The 19,512-nt window shown below is 62.2% G+C and overlaps 1 protein-coding gene across 1 annotated transcript; it reads right to left on the bottom strand.

Moving 5' to 3' along the window:
• Positions 1 to 12,338: 12,338 nt before the first annotated feature.
• HSD17B1 (hydroxysteroid 17-beta dehydrogenase 1) lies at positions 12,339 to 17,403 on the bottom strand. The gene is made up of 6 exons (XM_065422763.1): positions 17,307 to 17,403; positions 16,327 to 16,488; positions 15,473 to 15,652; positions 14,899 to 14,992; positions 12,945 to 13,128; positions 12,339 to 12,509 (listed from the first exon to the last, which is right to left on the bottom strand). The coding sequence occupies exons 1-6, from the start codon at positions 17,401 to 17,403 to the stop codon at positions 12,339 to 12,341; spliced, it is 888 nt and encodes a 295-aa protein (XP_065278835.1).
• Between the last annotated feature and the right edge of the window lie 2,109 nt (positions 17,404 to 19,512).

Raw genomic sequence — 19,512 nt, forward strand, 5'->3', positions numbered from 1 at the left:
GCAAGGGAGGGAGTTACGCCGGTGACAGCAAAGCGTGAGCTCTAGTAACATGGCCTCTGAGCTTCACTCGCCCCCAGCCTCACCACCCAGCCCCCCGCCTCACTGCCCTGTCCTCACCACCCCCCGCCACACTGCCCCCAGCCCCCCTCCCCACCCCACTGCCCCCCATCCCCAGCACCCCCTGCCACACTGCTTCCAGCCCCCCCCCCCACCCCACTGCTCCCAGCCCCCCGTCCCCACCATCTCCAGCACCCCCTGCCCCCACCACTCTCTGCCACACTGCTTCCAGCCCCCCTCCCCCATTGCTCCCAGCCCCCCTGTCCCCACCCCACTGCCCCGCCCCCCCATCCCCAGCACCCCCTGCCCTCACCACCCCCTGCCACACTGCTCCCAGCCCCCCTGTCCCCACCCCACTGCTCCCAGCCCCCCGTCCCCACCATCTCTAGCACCCCCTGCCCTCACCACTCTCTGCCACACTGCTCCCAGCCCCCCTTCCCCACTGCTCCCAGCCCCCCTGTCCCCACCCCACTGACCCGCCCCCCCATCCCCAGCACCCCCTGCCCTCACCACCCCCTGCCACACTGCTCCCAGCCCCCCCTGCCACACTGCTCCCAGCCCCCCTGTCCCCACCCCACTGCCCCGCCCCCCCATCCCCAGCACCCCCTGCCCTCACCACCCCCTGCCACACTGCTCCCAGCCCCCCCCTGCCACACTGCTCCCAGCCCCCCTGTCCCCGCCCCCCCGTCCCCAGCACCTCCTGCCCTCACCACCCCCTGCCACACTTCTCCCAGCCCCCCCTGCCACACTGCTCCCAGCCCCCCTGTCCCCACCCCACTGCCCCGCCCCCCCGTCCCCAGCACCCCCTGCCCTCACCACCCCCTGCCACACTGCTCCCAGCCCCCCTGTCCCCACCCCACTGCTCCCAGCCCCCCGTCCCCACCATCTCCAGCACCCCCTGCCCTCACCACTCTCTGCCACACTGCTCCCAGCCCCCCTTCCCCACTGCTCCCAGCCCCCCTGTCCCCACCCCACTGCCCCGCCCCCCCATCCCCAGCACCCCCTGCCCTCACCACCCCCTGCCACACTGCTCCCCGCCCCCCTGTCCCCGCCCCCCGTCCCCAGCCCCACGCACCCGAACCAGCCCCGGCGGCGTTGCCAGCCCGGGGGGGGGGGGGGGGAGGCAGGGGGCAGGGGAGCCCGCGGGGGATGCTGGGTAACGCCCATACCCCAGCGGGGGCGGGGCCCGCCGTCACTCACCGAGCGGCTGGGCCAGGGGCCGCCTCTCGCCGCCGCCGCTCCGCGCCTGACCCGGAAGCGCTACCCCCAGCCCGCCGGAAGTGTGTCATCGCCATTTTTAAAATCTCAGTTTAAATTTCAATAACAACTTTATCGACTTTGCGGGCGACCTCTGACCCCGGGCTCTCGCGAGAGGGGGCGCGACTTCCGGGGGGGCGTGGAAGCGGGCTCACGAGGGAGAGGTTGGGGCGGGACTCCTGGAGGGGGCGGGGCTAATGGGCGAAGTGGGGAGGGGCTCATGAAGGGGCCGGGGCTAAGGGGAGAGGTGGGGGCGGGACTACGGGGAGAAGTGGGCGGGGCTCCCGTAGGGGGCGGGGCTAAGGGGAGAGGTTGGGGCGGGGCTAAGGGGAGAGGTGCCCCCCCATGTCACTAAGCATCACCTGGGGCCAGAAGGACCCTGCCGAGTGGGATGGGAGTCCTGGGACCCATTTAGGTCTCTGAGGAACGTATAGACTCTGGGCTGGGAGCTGGCGGTTGGGGCCCGTGGTCCCTGCTGATCCACTGCAGCTCACCAACCTGCTTGTGCTCGGCTCAGACTGATCACCACTAACTGGAAACCCAGAGGGTGACACGGAGACTCTCAGCCACCTCTGTGACAATGGACGAGCCGCCTTTCAGAGACCCCCCCTCTAGCCACGGGAAAAGAGGGGGGGTCTTGAGCCCTTGAGCCCTGCTCAGGAACCCCAGTTTGCTTGAGAACCCATCAAACAGACAAGAAATAAACACCCTCTACAACAAACGAACCCTAAGCCCACTCCAAGAGAGTCTGACCCCGTCCTTCCCCCATTAAACCCCAGTTTTTAGCCATTTAGATGTCACAGCATTGCTGGTAACCTAGAGGCTCACCTGTTTTGTTGCTTATGGAGCCAAACTCATTGCACACGCAAGCGGCTCCTTGCATTTCTCCATTTCCCCCAACCTCCCATTCTCCTCTCTTCAGGGACCCCCTGCAATCTCTCCCCACCCCCTCCCTCATACCCGGGGGTCTGGGTGCCCTCCCTTCCCTTATTGCCCTTCTGATACATGGAAGGGGCTCTTCACGCCTCCCTCCTCCCATGCCCCTTATATCAGGGTTCCCTTTCCCACCTGCCAGGGATGCTGTTGTGCACCCCCATAACCAGATGCCAGGGGCTCCATGACCCCACATTTCTCCCCTTTGGGTTTTTTCCCCCCCAGTTTTTCCCAAAATCAACAGGGTTCTGCTCATCGATGCTTAGAACATTCCCTGACCCTTCAGAATTGATCAGACGTGGTATTCAAAAGTTATCGCATTACAGCCAGAGAAAGGCCCTCGAGTCACTTCACGAGGCCAATAAGCCTCTTGGGTAAGGGACTATGTTGTCTGGGGCTTCCAGCAAACCTATGCAGCACCTACAGCAGCTTTTCCATCCAACTGGAATTGTGAGCATTAAGCTTCTCTGCAGAATAGGCCAGTAGTGCTGGAGAATGGACTCCGGGATGGGACAGGATGGTAGGGTGACACTGAGGGAATAGGTTCTGTGACAGACGAAGCTTCTCCATCTCTAACTACTGTGTCCCTGCCTAGAGATGAGGCTCTGGGAACAGCCTTTCCCATCTGGCCTCAGCCCTTTCTGAAGCAGCTTCTTTCCACACTTAGGGCAGCTTTCTTAATTCTTCAGAATACATTTCTTCTCTCTGCGTGACCCAGGCCAGTCCTTGGTACCAGCAGGGACACCCTACATCCTTATCTCACTAAGGAAACAAAACCAAAATACGCCAGAAACCTCTTCTGCAGCACCAGGTCACATCCTTGCTGTGACAGGCCGCAGGACTGTGCCCTGCTCAGGTGCATGGGCCTGGGGAATTCCTGACTGCAGGTGCCTGGGACTGGGTGGCGGTTGCTATTTTGATTGTCCAGGGCAGGGGGGTGAGATCAAGGCAGCAGAAGCTGTTCGGCAGCGGGAGGGGGAAGAAACCTGCCCAGGGATGGTGCTCTCTGGGGCTTTGGGCACAATCTGGGCTAAGTCCTTTCATGGCAGCAGCAAAACACTAAAGAAACCTACTTTTAAAAAGTCCAGACAAAATTTCTGAGTTCAAGAGCTGAAGCAGGAGCTCCAGGTGTCCCCCAGAAAGAACGGGGAGGTGGGTAGTGACCAGATACTATGGTGATGGGTGCACTATAAACAATAGGTAGATTAGACAATTATGGTGATGGTGGCTACTCCATCGTTAAGGATGCAGCAGTGTTCTCATTATATAATATTAATGCTTTCCTCACTCCCGGAAGGTACTCAGGGACAGTGGCTATGTCTTGTCTTTTCTTTTCAACACATCATTTTGAATTCTCCTGTTTGTATGACAGACAGTGCAAATCCTTCTTGCCGACTCCTGGACTGCTCTGGGGGAAGGAGCAGGTATCTCACGTGCGGAGACACAGCCAAATGGCAGCTCCTCTGCGGCTGGTATTCACAGAGAAGGTGACATGACAAGCATTAGAGAGTAGAATTTATTGAATCCAAACCCTACAGCGCAGTATTGCAGGCAGAGCCCAGCAAATATAAAGAGGTCACTCGTGTGTGTGTGCGTGTGCGTGCCCGTGTGTGTGTGTGCGCGCGTGTGCGTGCGTGTGTGTGTGTGCGCGCGTGTGCACGTGCGTGTGTGTGCGCGTGTGTGCAGCAGCAGGGGAGAGTCAGTACATCACTGTGAAGTACTCAGAGGCAGAAGCGATCGTATTGCCAAGACTCCACCTACGGGAAACGGGAACGGACAAAGGTGGAATCAGTCAGCGCTAGACTCCAGAAGGCCGAATGCTTGTAACAGAGAGTTCCTGTACATACTGGAGCAGAGCATTGTCCCCTCTAGCCTGGTATCCCGCTTCCTGCCGCACCGGCGCCGACCCTCAGGCCCATAGAGCCTGTTATTCCCATCGGCTCCAGCATCCTGCCTCCTGGTGTGCAGCCCAGAACTTACACGCCTCTATTCCAGGCTCCTCTTCCAGCAATGGCTTATGCCTGTTAGCTCACAGCGGCATACAACCCCCACAATGCACCTGGTCAATCATGAAAATTGTCTGGAATTCTGCATATTTCGTTTCTTATAGAGCAATCACCAGGACAAGGCTGGTGTGGTGCCTGGGCCTGCCCCCCCTTGCACGGGCTCCCTTCCAGTCGAACTCGAGGGTACCAGTTATACTGCATGTGCTTGGAAAGCAATGCAGAGGTGGGGGCAGACACCTGTCACAGAGCAGGGCTCGAGCAGTCACCATGTGATGGCTGGGAAGCAAACAGTGGAACAACTCTGTCTAGTTCTTGCTTGGGGTTTTCCCCCTGAGCACTCTTTGTAGACATTGCGGAGTGAAGCTTCACCCCCCCCCCCAGTTCACCTCCCCATCAGAGGGACAAGGCCACACTGCTAACAATAAACCTGCTGGCTCCTGGGTTCCAGTCCCATTTCCGCTCCACTAGCCCACGCTGCCTCAACTCGGGCAAATGCATTACAGAGGGGACAAAACTACCTGCCCACGGGGCCCCCTGCGTCGTCTGTCTTATGAGTGCCAAGCCAGCCGGTCCTGAGCAAAGACAAGGAAAGGGAGCAATTACTTGCCATCAGCTCTTCCTAGTCATCTACCCCCCTCTCGGGGGCCATCAGCTCTCGTTCTTCCTGGTCCCCCTGGTTGCGATTCCTCGTGGACAGCACGAAGGCCGGCGCAGCCTTCTCGATGTGGATCCCTCTGCTGCTGAAGTAGTTCTGCAGGGCACTTAGGAACTGTGGGGGAAACCAGGCCTGAGTCAGCTGGTGCATTAACCACCTGGGTCCTGGTAAGTGCTGGAGCCTGCTCCACAGGGCCTGCTGGGAGCTGCTCTCAGTCCTGGGGCGGAGGGGCTGGACTCCAAGCTCACCACATGGTGCACGAGGCGGAACAGGGAGCAGCCTGCAGCTCCAGGCTCTGTAAGGCTGCTGGGAGTGAGCAGCTCAGGCCCATAAACCCACTTCCCGGGCCTTAGCCTCGCTGGCGCTCACATCCCCCTGGAACAGCCAGCCCCAGGCTCCGGTACCTCTGCCCCTCGGTGTATGTGGGGCTGCGCGGCCCGGAGGGTTCCGCTTGCTCCTTCTCTGTCCAGCAGCGGCAGCCGGGGAGAACGTTCCCAAGGGGCAGCAGCTCTGGGCTTGAGGTGCCATCTGGGGGGGGGGTCTGTTCTCATTCAGTCTGAAGGGGCTGGCCCGTTCCGATCCCGGGGCACCCACCTCACCCGCTTTGTCTGGCTGAGAGCCAGGCGGACGGGACGCTTAGGGCTGTGCTGAGCTCAGAGTGCTCTCACCGTAGGGCGTGGGCACGGGCCCCCGGCCGCCTCACAAGGGGACCCTGCAGGGAGCAGCAGAGGGACTCCTTGCGGAGTCAGGCTGAGGAGCTGTATCTGCTCCCAGCGTGAGGGCGACAGGTCACGGCCTTGCCCTCGTGTCTCGTACAGACACACGTGTTAGCCACGTGACCCTTTGCTTTTAGGCCCCCATTGAGCCTGGACTCCCCGGGAGGGGGCTTTGCCTGCTCTCCCCCAGACAATGCCTCCAGCAGACCGGGAGCCAGGCTGGCCCTGCAGGACCCGCCGTGGCATGAGTCACCGTGGCGAGAGCGAATTCATCTGGCACCGGTATTGTGGTTCATTAGTGAGGCCCTAATGGGCACTTGAAATGAAGCCTCCTATACAGCACGCGGCTCCAGAGACGGCAGAGAAAGCCCAGAGGCCCCTCTCAAGGGCTTGGCTAATGTAACCTCAGCCCAGAGGTATCTCGCTGTCTCCCCACTTCCTTTGATCCCAGCCGCCCCCTCCCCAAGCCTGTGTTATGGAAAAGAAAGAGACTCTCCCTCCCATATAATAGCTACAAGGGAGACGCGATCAGTTATTCATCAAAAGCCTTTCCACACCCCCGCCTTGGGGGTAGCGAGAGCTGCTTCCAGCCCAGCTCAGCTCCTGCATCGTGGGAATGCCATGTGCAAACAGCCTCAGCCCCCCGATCTAGGAGCGAGACCAGACCCCCAGACCCCTAGCTCACCAGCTCTCTGTTCTGCGGCAGGTCCAGCTGGCTCCATCTCTCACTCTGCAGGGATCTGTTCTGAACCCAGCCCTGCACCAGCAGGGACAGGAGACCCAGGAAGGTGACTTGAAGCATCAGGTTCATCTCTGGAAGTAGCCTCAGCTGGCTGTAACAGAAGAGAACTTGCCATGTCACGACCCACGGAGGCCCTCAGCCAAGGGCTGGCCTGGAGCAGCAGCATCACCCCCCTGGGGGTGCTCGGGAGTGCACCGGGGTAGGGAAAAGCCTTTGGCACTGAAAGCCTCCCACGGCCAGAGTAGGGCAGGGCTGAGCTGGAGGAGTAACAGCAGCTCTTTGCCCTGCGCCAGCACCTCCCCTGCTGGGATACCCCCCAGCCCCAGCCACGGATGAACAGCTCCCTGTGAGGCTCTGGTGGGCCAATACCGTCTTCGCTGGTGCACAGGAGGGAGAGGGACTGGCCCATGGTCACACAGCCAAGCCCCTGCTCTGGCCACTGCTCCAGACAGACAGGACAGAGTGAACCAAACTGAGAGCAGAAAGAGCCCCAGGCCCTCTCCAGGCCACCCACGGGCCTGGCTCTTCACAGGCACTGTCCACACGGGACTCAGCCCTGACGTGGGAGAGATTTGTTCCACGGGGCTGGGACCGAAATGCAGCGTGGCCAGACTCTGCTGGGAGAGATAGGGCAGCGTGTTTTCAGCTGGATGACCTGGGCGGTTACTGGAGTGAACCTCAGGGCGTGTCCCACACAACCCATAGACCTGGGCTGGGGGGCTCATGCTGTGACTTGACATTGTGGCTCGGGCTGGAGCCTGGGGTGGGGTGGGGGGCATTAATGGCAGGTCGTTTTCTGCCAAGCATGAATTCCGTCCTCAGTGGCAGCGGCTTTGCAGAGAGTGGGAGACGGTGAGCAGCCCTGCATGGACAGGGTGTGGACAGTGGCTATCCCTCTGGCCGGTCCGCTGCCTAACAGGCGCGCATGTGTGTGTGTGTGTGTGTGTGTGTGTGTCCCTGGTTTTTTCATTATCCTCCTCCCGCGGCTGCTTGCGGGACCTACCTGCTTCTGCCTTTCCTGCCTGTGGGCATTGCTCTCAGCAGGGCGGCTAGCCCCAGCACTGCCCCTGAACACCCTGCAGGAACGTCAGCCCAGTGACGTGATTTGTGTGAGGGGCTGCAGAGGCTCGGCTGAATTATTATTAGTTCTCAGCAACTCATCCTGAAGCCTTTTAGTGGGAAAAAGTCCTAAAGTTTCCTAAGCAGTCTTTGCGAACCCTGCAGCCAGCTGGCAGGTTCACCTCTGGGGGGCCCTGGATGGCAAGCGGCTTGCTTTGATTTAAACAGTGGTGAGAAGGATGGGGGCCATAAGACAGGCGTGAGGTAGCCCCGAAAAGCAGCCGGGCGACCCGGCCCCCCTGTAATTTGAGCACCGCCGCGGGGTTGATAGAGCCGGTCCCAGGAGTCCCTCCTCCCTCCTTTCCTAGGGGAGCGTGGGACTCGGGTGCGCTCTGTCCCCTTTACAAATGGGGAACACAAAGAGGGCACTTACCTCTGCTGTTTCCTGGCGCTTGCGGTCCTGGCTGCTGATTGAAGTGTCAGGCAGGCAGCGCGTCCCCTCCTTATATACAGCCCCGCGTTCCCGGTGGGTACGTCAGAAAAGAGGGAGCCATCAAGCTGCCGCCCGCTGCTCAGGGAGGTGGTGGGTGGACACGTATTGTTAGCCAAGCAAGTTGTGTTGGCCTTTGGGAGGACAGAGACGGGGAGGTCTTGCAGTTCACCTTCCCCGCTCAGGCTGAATAGGAGCTGGTCACAGGCTCCTTCACTGAGCTGGGCGGCCGGAAAACGTGAGCGCCCAGTCCCCTGGCCTGGGGAAATCAGCCACCCGGCCCAGAGCAGGGAAGCCTGGGCTGTGGGGACAGTGTCCCTGCAACGTGCCCATGCCCAGAGAGCTCCGAGAGGGGCTTTGTAAGGTAGGTGCAGGTCGTCACTGCCCTGTGCAGCCTGGCACCAGAGGGGCCCAGACGCTCTGGGTGGCTACACTCGTCTCCACGCCCCGAGCAACTTTGGTGCTTGTGAAAGTGAGGAGCCCACAGCGCTAGCAGGAGCCAGGCACAGCTGGGCAGGGACTGTGCAAGCTACCCACCCCCGGCTCTGCTGGTGCCCCTCAATCCCGACCCGCAGACCCCTGTTATCCCAGCCCTGGGCTCCCCCTTCCCCACAGTTCTGCCAATGGACTTAATTTATGCAAACATGTAGCAAAACCGCTCCCATTGACTCAGGCCCAGGGGAGCGTGAGCACTTTCTCGCGGCTTCAGTCCCACCGTACCAGTCCCACGGGGAGGGGGCTGGTTACATCTGTATTGCTGTAGGGAGCCTGAGCCTTTTAATGGTGGTGGCTCTGGGGTGGAGCTGCTGCACCTGCCCTCACTGCCCGCCAGCAGCAGGGGCAGAGGCAGGCGTGGGCACCCAACACACCTGAGAAGGTTGTTCTGTGGGAGAAACGCACTGGGCCCGGGTTCGGGCCCCAGAACAGACGAACAATAAGAAAAGCAGGAGAGCGCCCATGGGCCAGATCCTGCCCCTGCTGGGGGTGGGGCTGAGAGCAGTGGAACAGCCTCTTCTGCCCAACCCCCAGCCCCTGCGCTCTGCTTATGGAAACCCAGCCCCCACCTGACCCCTTGAACTGGGGGGGACTCGCTGGCCTGGGGGATGCAGGCGCTCAGACTGGTCCCTCGGGCCTAGCAATCCCTAGCCCTTTGTTGCTGCCCTTGGCGTCTCTGAAGCTTCCTGGCTCAGCTCTGCCCAGCTGGTCGAGTGCAAGTTGTTTGTTTCCATTTTCCCCTCCCACGGGCTGAATCACGCAGCACTAGCTGCTCCGGCTGCTCGCATGCATCAGCCTCTCGTCTAAGAGACGAACAAGTGGGCCTGGGACACTCTGGCTCCTTCAGGGGAGCCGCTGGAGCAGGGTGCGAATTCGCCTGCAGCGGCTCACGCGCCCATTGTCCCTTTGCTGGTCTGCACAGCGAGTCCTGGCTGAGCCCAGCAGCAGGATTTGCACAGCTTAGCCTGGTCCTGCCTGCGACCAGGAGAGCGCTGGCTGCCGGGACAGGGCTGGGACTGGGCCGGGCATTAACGAGGCACCAGGCAGGACTTTCAGTGCTTGGCACTGTGGCGCATGGAGGTGAAGGAGGGACTGGTGAATATCCCTCCCCGCCCCCGCTGATAGGTGAGTCACAAAACACAGCTTCCTCCCACACCTCTCTGCTTCAAGGACCCAGGTGACTCCGGCCCCTCCCGCCCTAGCAGGCAAGTGGGAAGATGAAAGTGCCAGGGCAGGAGGCCGGGGCCAGGGGTGAGCTAGGGATGCAGCTGGCCAGAGCCTCACTGCAGAGGCGGAAGCGGACGTGGAATGGGACCAACACCGTGCTCGGTTAGCGCCAGCCCCAGCCTGCGGTGCCAGGCTCACCGGAGTGTAATGCAACTGCCTGGCTAGCTTTAGGATAATGCACCTGCCCGTCCGCTGCACGTGCCGGCCTGGGGCTGGTCTAACGCACCCGCCCGTCCGCTGCACGTGCCGGCCAGGGGCTGGTCTAACGCACCCGCCTGTCCGCTGCACGTGCCGGCCAGGGGCTGGTCTAACGCACCCGCCTGTCCGCTGCACGTGCCGGCCAGGGGCTGGTCTAACGCTCCTGCCTGGCAGCAGAACACGCCAACAATGCCCAGCCATCACACCGCCACTTTGCAGCCACAGGTGCCAGGGCTGCCAGGGGAATGCCCCCACCCCCCAGCCTGCTGATGTGTTTGCTCTGATGCCTGAGACAGGCTGAACTACAGCCTGCACCACTGCCAGGGCTGGTGCCAGGCAACAGTCGCTCGGCCTCCGGGAAGCGGGACCCACTGGGGTAAATTCTGAATCATCCCAGGACATGAGCCCTGGGCCCCTGCGCTGCCTTCCCTGAGCCACTTCTGACCCCACAGCCACACAATGAGGAGCACCAGCCCCAGCCCCATGGAGCGGCCAGGCCAGAGCCAGCCGCTCTGAGCTCATCTCAGAACCAGGGGCTCACGCGTCTGCTTCTCACATGCCCAGTAATAAGCAGCATCTATTGCCGGAGCACCTGCCATGCAGCGGGAGCCCCGGGTGCTTCACGGACTCCAGAGATGCAGCTACTACTGGGGTGGGGCAAAGCGGCCATTCTGCACCCAGGGCACAGCACAGCACCAGATTCCTTAGGCGGGGAAGCCGATAGTGACTGCTCCAGCCTTGGTGTGAGAGGAGCTGATGCCGCTGGGCTGGGCTGTGGTTCCCACACCATGAGGAAGCACGACAGGATCTTCAGAGCCCAGGTGTGGTGAGGACCCAGCTGTAACAGCTCCTCTGACAGAAGGCAGCTCCAGCATCAACCCCTGCTGGGCTGCCAGTCACGCCGCCCACAGGCTGCATCTCACCCGCTTGGTGCCGGGATGTGGCACGGGTCCATATTCAGCACCTGAGCCTCTAGCCCTTCTGGTGCTGAAGAAAATCATGACAGCTGCCTGCGTCTGCAGAGAGCCTGAACCAATAGCTCAGCGAGGGGTGAGCTCCCCCGTGGCCCTCAGTGTGGTGGTTCACTCCGAATCTCAGCCATGACACATCGATGGAAGCATCGCGGAGCCCAGGCGCAGAGGGGGTGGGGGTGGGGGGGATTGAAGCCCATGTGGGGGCAGATGGGAGCTGCCACGGGGGAGGACGGGCAGAGGGAAGAGAGGAGGAATGACACACAGGACAGGGGGCTGGAGAAGGGAGAGAAGCAGTGAGAGCGGGAGCTTAATGGGGGGAGATTGATGCTGGACAGGACAGTCTGGTTCTGGGGCATCGGAAAGGGCACTTCTCCCCTCAAACCTGCCACGGGTGCCAGCCCCGCTCGGCCGGCGGGGGGGGGGGGGGGGGGCGGGCTAGGAGCGTTTAGTCCCACACATATGGCCCAGCCCTCAGGCCCTAAGGAGAAATGAAATACAGCCCTCTGCACCTCCCCGTTCCACTCCTGTGCCCTGCACCACGCTGGGGGGACGAGCCCAGTGGGGAGACCGGTGCCTGCAGCACCAGCCCCCCACTGCAACCTGGGGGGGGTCTCCCATGGGGGGGGCACAGAGAGACCAGGGGGCTCTGAGGGAGCAGAGGAGACAGCAGCTAATGCTGAGGCCCCTCCAGCAGCGTGCTTCGCGCTGGTGAGCTGCTGCTCCAAGCTGACTGGCGCGTGAAGGCGGCTGTGCCCACTGGGCTCAGTGCCATGCCTAAGGGCCGGGATTCCTCACACACCCGTCGGGGCAACGGGTCTCGCCCAGCGGCTGCTGGCACAGGGCAGATCGAGCAGCATTGGCAGGTGGAAATGCTCCTCACTTTGAACGCCCTGGCGTGGCCTCGTCTTCATGCCCTGCTCCAGCAGGCAGAGGGCAGGACCTCAGCTCGGCAGGGGAGACTCTCTGACTGCCTTTTGGGGACTGGGTTTAACGTAGAGACCAGCAAACTACAGCTCATACTGAGCAGCAAGGGGTGGGAGTGCCAGACCCCCCCACGGCCACGCAAGGCCCAGCGCTGCCCCAGGCTGCCATGGGGGCTAGAGTGGCTGGTGGGTTTTGCCTCCACCCACTGCCAGCATGAGCCTCCCACGCCTGCTGGGGAGGTGAATGGGGATGGCCCGGAGTCCCCTTCAGTTTGCCGCAGTGATTGTGGCACTTAACAAGGTGTCCTGGGGTCCCAGCCCCATCCACCCCCATGGCAGGCACAACCTGAGCAGTGTGCGCTGCCCCAGCACCATCCCACATACCCCCCTTGCAGCAGCCCCCCAGGGCAGTGCAGACTGCAGGGCGTAGTGCTGGGGTGGATGGAGCCAGGAGCCATGCAGGGAGCAGACACGTTTATTGGAGCTCCGTGGCAGGGTCGTATTCCCTCCAGGGGGAGCACAGGCCCCCCTACAAACTCAGGGCAATACAGGGGCTGCTTCACGCCGAACCTGCCCCTCGCTCTGGGACAGCCCCGCTGCTCCCCCTCACGCCTGGTCGCCCTGGGCCTTGCCCGCAGAGAACACGAACTTGTGCATGGCGCGGACGTACTCCGAGCCGTCGGGGCTCGTCAGCTTGAGCCGGGTGAGCGGCATGAAGAACTGGGTGGTGAAAGAGCGCAGAGGGGGGCAGGGGGCGCAGATGGCTTCCAGGAACACCTGGGGAAAGCAGAGAGGGGGCGTGTCAGCGACAGCTCCAAGCCAGTGGTAAGACAGGGGACCCCTTGGGGGCTGGGGACCCCCTCGCTGACGGGAAGAGCAGGGCCGCGTCAGCATTACAGGACCATAGACCTGCCTGGGGCTGTAAGGACCCCACCCCTGCCCGGGGAGCAGCCCCCACTTCAGGCTCCTATGGGCAGAGAGGGCTGGGCCGGGCTCCCTGCCCCTATGCTCCTCTGGGAAAGGGGGGCAGGGATAGGCCCCAGCTGGCAGGGTGAGGTCAGGGGGCGGCTGCACCAATCACTGCTGACTCAGGGCTCTTCTCCCCAGGGCTAGATAGCGCTCTGCCGGGACCGCTCCGCGGCAGCCTGGCTGCTCTCAGCCCCTGGCCCTGCCCCGCTCCCCTGGGTAGAGAAGCAGGGAGCTGGGAGAGACCTGCAGGACCTCCTCGGTGTCCTGGGCCACGTCGCGGAAGAGGCTCTGGCAATGCTGGAGGTACTGGCTGTACAGGGCGCGGGTCTGCGGGTCCAGGCCTTGCAGTGCACTGCCCTCGGCGTCCGTCCGCTGCAGGTTGGCCAGGAAGCTCGTGTTGACCGGGCCGCACTCGATCAGCGTGACGCTGCAGGAAGAGAGAGCAGAGACGGGGAATTGCCAGGGGGCAGGTGCCTGTGCAGACGGAGCCAGCACGCCCCACCCCGCCCAGGGGCAGAGCCCCGAGTGACACCCTACACGCATGCACAGAGGGGCTTTCACCCCCAGGCCCTGGGTACCGGGCATCTTGCACCAGCTCTGCAATATGGCATCTCTGAGCCCATGGCCCCCAGGAGCGGGGGTGTGTGTGTGTGTGTGACGGGGACAGGCTGTGACGAAGTGGGACTGTTCTTAATGTTTCCTCTGAATACTGTGTGGGTGCCTCAGTTTCTGACCGACCCTCTGTCGCCTAGCAACTAATGGCCTCCTTCCCCCCCCCCCCCCGCAAGGGGATGCTAAAGGTGTGGGAGAACAAAGAGGTCAGGTGACCTCCTGGCCTGGGAAAGAGACAAAGGCCAGAAAGGAGGGGCTGGAGGGGGGTTCAGTTTGGAGCTGGCTGGGGACTAGGAGTGAGGGCAGAAGACGGGGGTGTCTGGCGCGTGGGACCCCAGGATCAATCCGGCTGAGGGGTCCAGTTCTTTGTACCTATAAGCTCTGTTTTAGACCATGTTCCTGTCATCTAACAAACCTCTGTTTTACTGGCTGGCTAAGAGTCACATCTGACTCGAAGTGGGGGTGCAGGACCCTCTGGCTTCCCCAGGACCCCGCCTGGGCGGACTCGCTGTGGGAAGTGCACGGAGGGGCATATGCTGAATGCTCCAAGGTCAGATCCAGGAGGTGAAGCCGTGTGAGCTTCTTGCCCTGAAGACAGTCTGCTCCATGGGAGAGGAGGCTCCCCAAAGTCCTGACTGGCTTTGTGGGGAGCAGTTCCAGAGCATCGCCCGGGGACTCCGTGACACAGGCCCAGCGGCAGGGAGCAGGGAGATCACAACCGTTACACGCTAGGGCTGAGGGTGATGGCACGTTGGACGTCTCCAAGCCCCCCCGGATTTCCCCTCCGTAGCCGGCCGTGGTGTGAGCGGTGCTGGAATGCTGCCTGCAGGCCTGGGGCGAGCATCGTGTGGAGACACTGGGGAGGCTACAGGAAAGAGCCACAGAAGCGATTCCGGGGCTGGAGATGATGCCGCACAGAGCGAGGGATTGATCGAGCCCAGGCTGGTGAGCTTCCCAGAACAGCGACTGAGCGGGGACTAGCACAGCGTGGGTGGACCTTCCCGGGGAGAAAATACCAGGTGCTAACGGGCTCCCTAAGCTAGCCGAGAAAGGCAGAACAGGAACCAGCGGCTGGAAGCCGAAGCCAGACAAATTCCAGTTAGAAATAAGGCCGCGGTTTGTGACCAGGCAGGTGATTAATCACTGGAACACGCTCCCCAGGACAGTGGTGGTTCCTCTGTCTCCGGGGGTCTGCAGGTCCTGACTGGCGCCTTTCTGGGCGATGCTTTAGTCAGACCCCAGCTCTCGGGCTCAGGACGGGGGAACCGGCGGGAATTCTCTGGCCTGTGCCATGCAGGAGGCCAGACCAGACAATCTAACGGTCCCTCCTGCCTTACACTCCAGGAATGGATGAACCCCAGCGATTCGGGGGCTTCCATCCTCTTGCCTGGAACTCCCCCTGCACGATCAATTGGCTGCAGGATTATTCTTCCCTTCCTGTCCTAAACTACTGCACAATAGCACCAGGCTACAGCCGCCTCCTTCCACCCCCGAGGTGTCTGCAGGGCAGCGAGTGCTAGTGACAGGCGTAAAGCACTTTGCGTGGCCTCAGGCCCGTTCACCGCCAGCTCCCGGCGGTACTCACTGCACGTTGAACTGCTGGAGGATGACAGCCAGGCTCTCACACAGACCTTCCACTGCAAACTTGCTGGCGCAGTACACGGCATTGAAGGGGATCCCTAGGGCACAGCGGGAGGGACGGGTGAGAACCGGCAGGGGGAGCCTGGCCAGCTCCTCCCAGACAGCCCCCAGGAGCTCAGACGTTATGCTGGGCCCCACATTTCACACCCAGGAGGAGGGATTTGCAAGGCCACGTGGGTACCCACAGGCAGCATCACAGAACACAGGCGTGGCTGTCCTAGTGTGTGCACGTGGGGGGAGCTGCTCCCCAATCCCCACCTTGCCACAGCAGCTGCACAGGCTCCTGTTGCAGTCACTCATTGTGAGGGGCCCGTTCTCTGCAGGGTCCTTGGCGGACGGTGAGGCCATGCGTGGCCGGAAGAAGGGCGAGGCCCAGGCTGCAGTGAGGGGCAGACAGCTCTGTGCAGTGAGCAGGCACCTGGGGAGAGGGCAGGGTCGCTGGGTTTCACAGGCACGGGGCTGCAGACCAAGCCTGGCCTGGGAGGAACCTCCCCCATGGGGCAGAGGGGGTCTCTCACCTTGCAGCGCCCCCACGCTGCTGGAAATGATGATCTTGCCGGCCTTGCGACGCTTCATGCCGGGCAGAAAAGCCTGGATGGTGCCAATGGTCCCAAACACGTTCACGTCGAAGATGGTCTTCATGGCCTGGAAGGAGCAGGTCTCCAGGGGGCCCATCAGCCCCACCCCAGCATTGCACACTGGCGGGGCACAGCAAGGAGCCGCCGTTAGAGGGGTGCAGGGAAGGGAGCTTCCTGGGGCCCACGCCCCCCACAGTGCCAGCCCCACGCATTCAAAAATAACGAGTCAGCCCCCAAAACGGCATGAAATTGGCGTAGAAATCTGAAGCGCAGGGCTCTGGTCACCGGCCGTTGGGGTCCGAGCCCTTAGGGCTCACCTATCCCAGCCGCCACCCCAACACCAGGGCTGGACACTTCCGTCTCTTTCGCAGCGAGAAGCGCGATTCTCGCCCAGTCACAGGGCTCCAGGTGCTGGGGCTTTATGACAAACCCCAGGGACCGCGGGAGCAGCAGGACTGGACATTATCCCCTTCTGAGACGCACGTGTCAGGGGGCGGGGGCCTCACACTGGCCCTCCCCCCACTGCTCCGGGGGCCTCCCTTTCCTTCAGTGGCTCTGCAGGCTCGGCCCGGGGGAGCCCCTCGAGGAGCTGGCGAGTGGGGTCTGAGCTGTGCAAACCCCCAGGACCTGTCACACATGACAGATCTGCCTTGGTGCCCAGCAGGCAGAGAGATGCAGAGGGCTGGCTGGGAACTAGGCCCCCTTCCCAGGGCTGGCTCAGGGGGGCGGGAAGGAAGCTGGCGCAGGGCCGAGGCGCACGGGGCTTGCAGAGCCGCCTGGCCGGACTGGCTCACCCAGCACGTCGACGCGCTGCTCCTGCACCTGCCGCGCGGCTGCGGCGAGCGAGAGCGGGTCAGTGACATCCAGCTGCAGGATCTCCAGGGTGCTGGCGTGGCAGCCCCGCACGCACTCCAGCAGCCGCTCCTTCTTGGCCAGATTGCGCATGGTGGCATAGACTAGGAGAGAACGAGCGCCCAGCTTGCTGATCACAATCCCCCCCAGCCCCTGGGCACTTGGTGGGGGATCTTCTCTGCCTCCAGGGGACCCCCCCACTCTGGGGAGTACAAAGACCCTCCTGCTACGGGACAAAGGCTTTGCCGCGGATTGCACCATGCAAGTCTCTCCCTAATGTCCCCCCCCCAGAGATACCTGGAGCCCACGCTCTCCTTAGACCGAAGGCTTGTCCTGGCCCGGCTCAGCCAAGGGGCCACCTCCCTCCAGGGCCATGCGGGCTCAGAGCAAGTGACTCGGCTCCCCCACCTCCTGGGATGCAGCAGAAGGGGTGATCTCTAGGGAGCCCCATCTGCATGGACCAGGAGCAGCTACTGCCCCCCAAGTGCTCAGGGCCCCAGCCAGCTCATCGCCAGGCGCTCCTTGTCCTGCTGGACATCACACGTCTCCAAGTCACCTCCTCTCCCCGAGGCTGCGACCTGCCCAGGACCATCTGCCCCTCCGGCCCCAGGGAGTTCATTCTGCTGAGATTGCTTGGGAGGGAGTAGCCTGGACCCCAGCTCCCAGCATCCCCAGTGCTTTTTCCTAGAGGGCCTGTATTCCTAATGGAGTGTGTCCCGTCAGCCCCACCTTGCCCAGCCCCATAGCATCCCCATCTCCAACCCACAGCCGCTGCTCCCATCACCTGGGGCCGCAGAGCCCGGCTCCTTCCCAGCTAAGGAACATGCATCTGCCAGCCCCTCGTTCGCCCATTGCACTGGAGTGCACCAGCCGCTGGGTCAGGACCAGCTCCCGCTCACGGCTGCACAAGCCCTGGCCGTACCTTTAAACCTGCGGGAGGCGTCCGAGGCCAGGCGCACAGCCAGCCCCAGGCCGATCCCCGAGGAGCAGCCTGTAATGAGCACCACGGTCTTCTCCATCGCTGGCTCCGGCTCGGAGACAGAGCATCCAACGCAGCTGCAACTCCTGGCTCCTGGAGGCAGCCGAGGGGCTGTGGGCTCCGCTATTTTGTCTACTTTCTTATCTCAAGGCTGGGCTCTTCCCCGTCCCGCCTCCACCCCCAGCAGAGCTTCCCTTTTCCTTCACTCTCCGCACTCGGGGAGATAAGACTCCAGCCGAGAGGCCATGGCTGAGGCGCGGAGCGGGGAGGGGTGTGGTGGGGCAGGGGCAGCCTGTTTGCAGGAGGTGACAAATGGCCTCACCCCAGCCCAGGACACAGGCTTAGGGCTGTGGCAGCCTCAGGCGGCCATGGTGGGCAGTGGGGTGTGGGGTTGATAGGTAGGAATTGGGGCCAGCAGAGACCCCTGGGCTCAGCCTGATCCTTCCCCGAGGGGCAGGGCCAGCACAGGATCGCTCCCTGTGCGCTCGCCACCATTTCATCCAAGCCCCCACTAACGCCGGCGCCCCAGCAAAGGAGCTTCCACTCCTCCCCCTGGAGCCACCAAAGCCCGGCTGCTGCTTCCCTCGGCCAGTGACCCTGCCAAAGAAGGAAATTCAGCTAGTTTGGCAAATCCAGGCTGGCTAGCCCTCGTCATCCACCAGGTGCTGACACATGCATTGTTTAGTCATTTGTTCCGGTCCCGTTCCAGGGATCGAAGTTGGGCTGACTGGCCTATAGTGCCCTGGCGCGTCATTGGTCCCCTTTCTACAGATGGGGAATGTCAAACCTTTCTCCAGTCTTCTGGGACCTAACTGGAGGGAAGGAGCGACTGGTCCAGGGGCATCCAAAGCCAGGCCCCTGCAGTTGCTCATTTAAGACCCACAAAAGGGTACCTTGGCCAGGCACCTCCAGCCAAACTCCACCGGCATGGAGCCCCCAGAGCTCTGCCCTCTGAGCCGAGTCCCGCAGCATCAGAACAGCTGGCTGGCTGCAGACAGCCTGTCCGGGATGCGGCCGTGTTGTGACTGCTGCAGCTGTGAACGCCAGCCCCTGGCTGTTCTCAGAGACCTGCTCTGATTCACAGCTGCCACTCTCCCTGCCCCGCTATGCACGGCGCCCTCTGCTAAGAACGCCGTGAGGGGATGGGGAAGAGACACCCCAGGCGCAGAATGAACGGATTCCAGGTCTTTAATTGGCAGGCACAGTCCGGGCATCAGTCTGCGAAAAGTGCTGCCAGTTCAAACCAACGTACACAAGCGTATAAAAATCATTCGGCTAAAAGAGAGACAGTCCCACTGCAGCCCAGCCCCGTGCTCCGGCAGCAGCCCTCACTCCCCAGAGAGGCTGGCAGCAACTGGAACCAGGTGCAAGGAGGAATTCAGACACATGCCAGCTCGGCTTGGGAGCTCACGTGCTGGTGCGGGAAGGGGGCAAGGCCCAGAAGAGCACTCTGGGTGGAGGGGGGCGAGTGGGGGGTCCCTGGTGTAAAAATATAACTGTCCTCGTAAAAATATATCCCCGAAGTCTGTTTTTGTTTAGTACAAAGGCACACAGGGGTACGGAGTGGGGAGCCAGCCCCCAACCAGACAGGTCCTGGCACTAGGAATAACCCCATGTGGGCGAGTCGCTGTTCTGGGGCAGATCTGCCCCCATTTGAGACCAGCAGAGATGGCATGTGGGGAGAAGAGTGGGGACAGCCCTTGGAACTGCTCCAACACTCAGGGGCTGGGAGGCAGTTTCGGGGGAACAGGAGAAGTTGAGGCAGCACCCCCTAGCCAGGGACAGATGGGAGGTGCAGGCGAGGCAGCGTCTCCTCCTAGCCCTGGGCAGGGGGTGCGATACGCAGGGAGCTGGCTGCAGCGCGCACTTTGCAATGGCATCAAAGCAGCAGGATTGGAGCTTTCCGGCCTCCTGATTTTTGTTCTTTAGAGCCCGGAATAGCAGCGTGTTAACACTCCCCTCCCCGGACCGAGAGCTTGGGAGGGTCCCGCTGCATTTCCTGCCCCTCAGCCTGTTCTGAAGCGATTCCCTCCTCTGAGAGCTCCCAAAGCCCTGGAGCTGCCAGTGGTGGGGAAACTGCACTTGGTTTTTTCCAGCCTATAGCAGCGAGGGCATCACCTACAAGGCGGGCACTACCCACATATGCCCA

Source organism: Emys orbicularis, chromosome 25, assembly GCF_028017835.1.
Source record: "Emys orbicularis isolate rEmyOrb1 chromosome 25, rEmyOrb1.hap1, whole genome shotgun sequence".
Lineage (NCBI taxonomy): Eukaryota > Metazoa > Chordata > Testudines > Emydidae > Emys > Emys orbicularis.